The sequence below is a fragment of the Calidris pugnax genome, unplaced genomic scaffold, assembly GCF_001431845.1.
Source record: "Calidris pugnax isolate Ruff unplaced genomic scaffold, ASM143184v1 scaffold24, whole genome shotgun sequence".
Taxonomy (NCBI): domain Eukaryota; kingdom Metazoa; phylum Chordata; class Aves; order Charadriiformes; family Scolopacidae; genus Calidris; species Calidris pugnax.
In genome coordinates this window covers 21,393,602-21,400,063 of record NW_015090922.1, presented here as the reverse complement: position 1 = coordinate 21,400,063, position 6,462 = coordinate 21,393,602, and the positions used below count along the sequence as shown (strand labels likewise).

Below are 6,462 nucleotides of genomic sequence, written 5' to 3'. Positions count from 1 at the left end.
GCTGCGGGAACCGGCGGGGCCGCGGCCGGCGTCCCGGTGGCGGGGCGGGCTAATGAAGGGTCAGCCCGGTCCCCCGGCGGGGCAGAGCGGTGTGTGAGCCGTGCGGGCCGGGCAGGTGAAGGGCTGGGCTGTGAGAAGGGGCTGGAGCGCTCGGTGTCACTTGCGCCGTCGGAGCCGTGAAACCGAAAGGAGCGGCGGCGGAGCGAGAGCCGGGGGTGCGGGGGGGTGACACAGGCTGGGTTAATTCCTCCTTCTAACGGAACCGCTGGGCTCAATAAAACCCAACGGGCAGGGATTTCTGGGGTAACCCCGCGGCTGGGGTGTGCTGTCAGGGTATAAAGCGCTCCTCCGACTTAAGGCAGAAGTGTTGCTATGCTGCAAATACAGTAGAGCCCCATATGTTTAGAATTTTCTTTTTTTTTTTTTTTTTTTTTTTTTTCCCTGTTAGAAAGTTTGAAAAAAAGAGACTTTGAAGTATTTTGTTTATACTAACAGAAGAGAAAAGTTCTCCTAAGAAAAAGCTGGTGGCAGGAGTGTAGAGGAGTAGCATATGGCATTAAAAGGAGCACAGCTGGAGGTAGCATTTCCATCTGAACATGATGTCAGAGCAGCTGACAGCCTGCCATCCCTCAGCCTTTTATTCTAACACACAGACAGGGAGTTAGTGTGTGCAGATCTGTGTGTGGAGAAGGTATCTCATTCCTCTCTAACATCATCTCCACTTTGCATCTGTCTCTCCTAGTCTGCTTTTTTTCCACCGATCTAACAGACCTGGAGCCAGCAAGACTCAGAGGAAAGGACTTAATCAGGTTTATGTGTACTAAAGGTAGGAGTAGCAATAGATTAGATACAGCATATTTCTGTTTTGGTGTGTTGTTTATTGAATTTCAGAACAAAAAAATCACATTACTTTTCTAACCAAGTTTAGAGGTAATATTGAAATTGAGTATTAAATAGATAAATGAACTTAGTCAAAAGGCTTGGCTACAGTTGGAGAGTATCAGTTCTTGGGCACATTGTTAGCATTAACTTTAATGCATATTTTGAGAATGTCTTGGTTTGGAAGAAAGAGAGAGCAAGTTCATTCTTCATGTCTGAGACCAAAACTGCATTGGATTTAGTGGCAAGCCTAAAGAGAGTTCTGCTTTATGTTCTTGTATTGCATCTTTTAAATTACTTTAGGGGGGTTTTAGTGAAATATACAAAAGTGTGCTTTTTTTTTTCTTGCTTTTTTTTTTTTTTTCTTTTAAAGAGGACCGTTCTGGCTAAAACGTGTTTGTGGGGAAGTCTTTCATTAAACTTCACGGTTAAATATCCAACAGCTCAGAACCGTAGTAGCATACAGCTGTAGTGCTTCTGAAAGACAGAAATCAGCTATGTGTTTAAAAACTTTTGTACCTGGGAGAATGGCTTGACTGGTTTCCTCTTTTCTTTCTCGCGTGTAGCATTTAAAATCTTTTATTTCAGCATAACAATAATTATTTGAAGGAGTTTTTGTATTTGCGACTAATTTAGAACTTGTAGATTTGAGCTGCCTGAATTGGCCAGACAGCTGTAATCGCACTCCTCTATTCTTAATCTCTTTATCTGGGCAGCAGCTGCCATATGGCCACAGTCAGCTGGATCAGATGTTTATAAGCTTCCTTCTTCGTCCCTCTCTGTCCTTTCAGCCTCCTAATTTGATCACAGCTACCTTGTGAGCTGCCCTCCAATCTTTATTTTTAGCCCTCTTAAGGATTAGGATTGATGTTGGCTGTGGGGCACTTAAAGTGATTGTATTGTAAATCTTCGTGCTTTACTCTAGCAATGGTATTTTACAGAATATAGTAGGGGTTGTGTTGTAAGTTTTAGTACATCTTGGTTTGCGAGGGATGAGGATTTTTCAATAGTGTCTGCCAGCCTAGAGCCACGAGCTGCTTAGATGGTTTGGGAGAGCATTGCTATCAATCACAGAAGAATAGATTAAGACAGGTTTGTAAGAGATTTTACTTTCTATTTGAGTTTTGGCTTCTCTACTTCTTTGAAGTTTATTTTTTCTTTGTCGTCGAGGAAGGTGACTAGAAAATTGCTTGGGTAAGAACAGTACTTGGGATACTGATTTTAAATATGCACACACGCTCACGTTGAATGACTTCTTTTTTTTTTTTTTTTTTTTTAAGTCTTAAGAAAGGCCTTCGGTACCTGCTAAGGTTCAACAGCGTATATAGGAGAATGCTTCCATGCTGGCTTTGTTTGCTTGCAAACTCCTCTGTTTGCTTGCTGCTGCTAAGAAAAATCCTCTGCTTGGTTTCTTCTAAACTCTGGTGGTGGGTTTTTTTGGGGTTTTTTTGTTTTTTTTTTTTTTTTTTTTTTTTTTTTTTTTTTTTAAGTTTGGTACTGGAAACTCTGCCTGGTGTGGGAGGGGAGGGAAATTTCTGTCCTTCTGCATAGAGGAAGCGGTGCTTGTTGGCGTTTTGGTTGTTAGCTTTTTTGTGTAAATTCTGCATGTTGGCAAAAAATGTTCATGTTCTATTGTACAATATGGACGAGGTTTTAAACCTGAAACTGTACTTACTCCAAGAAGAAACCACACGACCTAAATTTCTAAAAACCTTGATTTTGCTGTCGCTCTAAATTGACACCTGTAAATAATTTTTATACTTTATGAATGTTAGACCTTCAGATTTTATTATATTAGCATTTCTTCGTGTGCAAATCTCTCCTCTTACTACAATTTGACTTTGAAAATAAGGTTGATGATCTGATTGTTTTTTTTTTTTTTCTTCCTTCCCTGTGATCTCTCAAACTTAGTGTTTAAAAAAAAATTTTTTTTGAGGGGTCTGCCCTCCTAGGGACGCAATCTGGAGGAAGTTCCCTGAAAAAAAAGGATAACTGTTGAGCAGATTTTATGAACAGCAGTGGTACTTTAAAAAAAAAAAAAATTACAAATGTACCTATGCGCGTATTAGAACGGCTTATTTACCATGGAAAGGAAATTGTAACTTCAGTGGTTGATTGGGGAAGGAGTTGCCATTGTACGTGCGTGTTAAATAATCTTTGCATGGTGTCAGTAGCAGAATTCTGGCAATATAAATACGAGGCTTTTAGAGTGGAATAACTTGGATTCGTAAGTTCTGTGATTCTGACCTACATTTAATTTTTAAAAATCTCATTGCTCGTAGGTTATGAAGACAGTATGGAGTTTCCTGACCACAGTAGACATTTGCTACAGTGTCTGAGTGAGCAGAGACATCAGGGTTTTCTTTGTGATTGCACTGTTCTGGTAGGAGATGCCCAGTTCCGAGCGCACAGAGCTGTACTGGCTTCATGCAGCATGTATTTCCACCTCTTTTACAAGGACCAGCTGGACAAAAGGGACATTGTTCATCTGAACAGCGACATTGTTACAGCCCCAGCTTTCGCTCTCCTGCTTGAATTCATGTACGAAGGAAAGCTCCAGTTCAAAGACTTGCCCATTGAAGACGTGCTAGCAGCTGCCAGTTATCTCCACATGTATGACATTGTCAAAGTCTGCAAAAAGAAGCTGAAAGAGAAAGCAACCACGGAGGCAGACAGTACAAAAAAGGAGGAAGACGCCTCAAGTTGTTCAGACAAAGTGGAGAGCCTCTCCGACGGCAGCAGCCACATGCCAGGAGACTTGCCCAGCGATGAAGACGACGGAGAAGATGAAAAATTGAACATCCTGCCTAGCAAAAGGGACTTGGCGGCTGAGCCTGGGAACATGTGGATGAGATTGCCCTCAGACTCAGCAGGCATTCCCCAGACTGGCGGAGAGGCAGAGACGCACGCAGCAGCAGCTGGAAAAACAGTAGCCAGCCCCTGCAGCTCAACAGAGTCTTTGTCCCAGAGGTCTGTCACCTCCGTGAGGGATTCAGCAGATGTTGACTGCGTGCTGGACCTGTCTGTCAAGTCCAGCCTTTCAGGAGTTGAAAATTTGAACAGTTCTTATTTCTCTTCGCAGGACATGCTTAGAAGCAGCCTGGTTCAGGTGAAGGTGGAGAAAGAGGCTTCCTGTGATGAGAGTGATGTTGGCACTAATGACTATGATATGGAACATAGCACTGTGAAAGAAAGTGTGAGCACTAATAACAGGGTACAGTACGAGCCGGCCCACCTGGCTCCGATGAGGGAAGATTCGGTCTTGAGGGAGCTAGATAGAGAGGACAAGGCAAGCGATGACGAGATGATAACTCCAGAGAACGAGAGGGTCCAGGTGGAAGGAAACATGGACAGCAGCTTGCTCCCTTACGTGTCAAACATCCTTAGCCCTGCTGGCCAAATTTTCATGTGTCCTCTCTGCAACAAGGTCTTTCCTAGCCCCCACATCCTGCAGATCCATTTAAGCACGCACTTTCGAGAGCAGGACGGGATCCGCAGCAAGCCTGCTACCGATGTCAATGTCCCCACCTGCTCCTTGTGTGGTAAGACTTTTTCTTGCATGTACACCTTGAAACGTCATGAGAGGACTCATTCAGGTGAAAAGCCCTACACTTGCACCCAGTGTGGGAAGAGCTTCCAGTACTCCCACAACCTGAGCCGCCACGCAGTGGTTCACACGCGGGAGAAGCCTCATGCTTGTAAGTGGTGTGAACGCAGGTTCACGCAGTCTGGAGACCTTTACAGACACATTCGGAAGTTTCACTGTGAGTTGGTGAACTCATTGTCTGTCAAAAGCGAAGCACTGAGCTTACCTACTGTCAGAGACTGGACCTTAGAAGATAGCTCACAAGAACTTTGGAAATAAAATTTTTATATATATAAATAATATATATATAAATCTATATAGTTGTGGTACAGTCTAAAAGCAATCTTGTTTCCTTGAACTGAAAGTTTGGCTATTAGCTTGTTTTTGCACTTTAAGGCAGCATGAATATTTCACTAATTTAGCACTCCGATAAAAATGAACTGTAGAGGTAATCCGACAAAGTAACAAATTACGGAGCGTATTTTTCCCCCTTTTCGGAATAGAAGCCAGCGGATACTTTACTTCTAAGGAATCTCCAATTCAAAAAATTTGGATATGGCTTTATTCTACCCAAAACACTGCATTCTTTTTAAGCTCTCGATCTTTTTCCTCTTAAAAGTCTGAATGTAGAAATCCTCTCCCAATTTTGTCAGTTCCTTTACATTTCTATAATTGCATGAGTCCTTTCTAGCTGTTGGAAACCTGAATGCTTTTAGACCCAAACGGAAAATTTCTGAAATGCTGGATTATCTATTTTTAAACAAGCGGTTGACTTAAAACTTATTATGGCAACTTCTGGATTTCTGACAGTTCCCACTGGAAAAAAAAACAAACACAAAAACACAAAACAAAAAACAACACAGAAACATAAAACAAAAACCCTGAGAGTACACTGGGATCACTGGGACTCTGTCTTACGTGAAGGTTTGCTTGGGATGAAAAAGGATATTGCAGCTTCAGCAGTGATGAACTGTGTGTTTAAAAAATGTGAATTACTGTTATTGTATACTGTAATTGATTACATGGGCCGGGGGGAGGTATCAAAGAACTTGGCAGGTTGTGTTGATGCTCTTAGTTGAGTCTTGAAAAGTAAATATTAACGCTACAGAAATGCATGATTTTCAGTATATTTTTGTCTTTGTTTGCATTGTATAACTTTAACGAGTGAGTTGAAAATTATTTAATTTCCTTAGGAAAAAAACCCGACACCGTTGAAAATGCCGGTGTTATGAAGAAGAGAAATGCACTGTTTTTATTTTATCTAATTTAAATTTACTTTCCCACTGTTTTTAAGTTGAGAAGAACTTAAGCTACGAGTCGCCGATTTAGCTACGTTAACAAGGAGAAAAAAAAAAAAAAAAAAAAAAAAAAAAAAAAAAAAAGATAAAAAAGAAAGAAAAAAAATCATTACAAAAATAGAGCTTGCACACTTCTTTGTCCACTTCCTTTCCACTGCAGAATTGTTTACTGAAGAACCACGTTATGGTATGAGCAGAAGACTCACAACATGGAGCCCCATTCCAAGTTGCAGCTTCTTTTATTTTTCATAATTGTATAAATTATTTTTTAATTTATTTTTTTTTTAAACACAGAAGCGTATGTTTCTATGTGGTCCACTTGGTGAATGTCTCTTCAGACTTAAGCATGGAAAACATCTTTTCCTACCCAATGTTATTAGTAACTCCAAAAAAAAAGAAAAAAAAAAAAAGGCAAGAGCCCCGGGCTGAAAGGCCTGGGAAGGCCTGAGTGACAGGGGGGCCGGGGGAGGGCAGGGGAAGGACTATGTGTATCCAAGCAGCAGAGACTGCAGCCTGACGTGTGGTTTTAATGACCAACACGCAGGTCAAAAGCATTTTGCACAGTGTTTGTTTTCCTGTCTTGCACTTACAAATAAGGTCTATGGGAGTAGCATGGAAAACGTTTGCTGTTTTTTCCTTTTTTTTTTTCTTTTTTTTTTTTTTTCTGCTTTTTTTTAAAATTTGTTCGCCTTAACTACT

At 41.2% G+C, this 6,462-nt stretch overlaps 1 protein-coding gene across 5 annotated transcripts in view; it reads left to right on the top strand.

Annotated features, from left to right (window-relative positions):
- Nucleotides 1-5,847, top strand: part of ZBTB18 (zinc finger and BTB domain containing 18) — a 24,222-nt gene extending 18,375 nt beyond the window's left edge. Inside the window, exons 3-4 of one of the 5 annotated variants that reach the window (XM_014951070.1) lie at nucleotides 675-826; nucleotides 3,162-5,847. In XM_014951070.1, coding sequence (XP_014806556.1) covers nucleotides 814-826; nucleotides 3,162-4,744 — 1,596 coding nt within the window. In that variant the 5' untranslated portion in view covers nucleotides 675-813 and the 3' untranslated portion in view covers nucleotides 4,745-5,847. Of the gene's footprint in view, nucleotides 1-428; nucleotides 827-1,238; nucleotides 1,972-2,054; nucleotides 2,074-2,437; nucleotides 2,457-3,161 lie in introns of those variants that run through there. The other 4 variants (XM_014951071.1, XM_014951073.1, XM_014951072.1 and 1 more) reach the window with 4 other exon arrangements.
- Nucleotides 5,848-6,462: the final 615 nt, after the last annotated feature.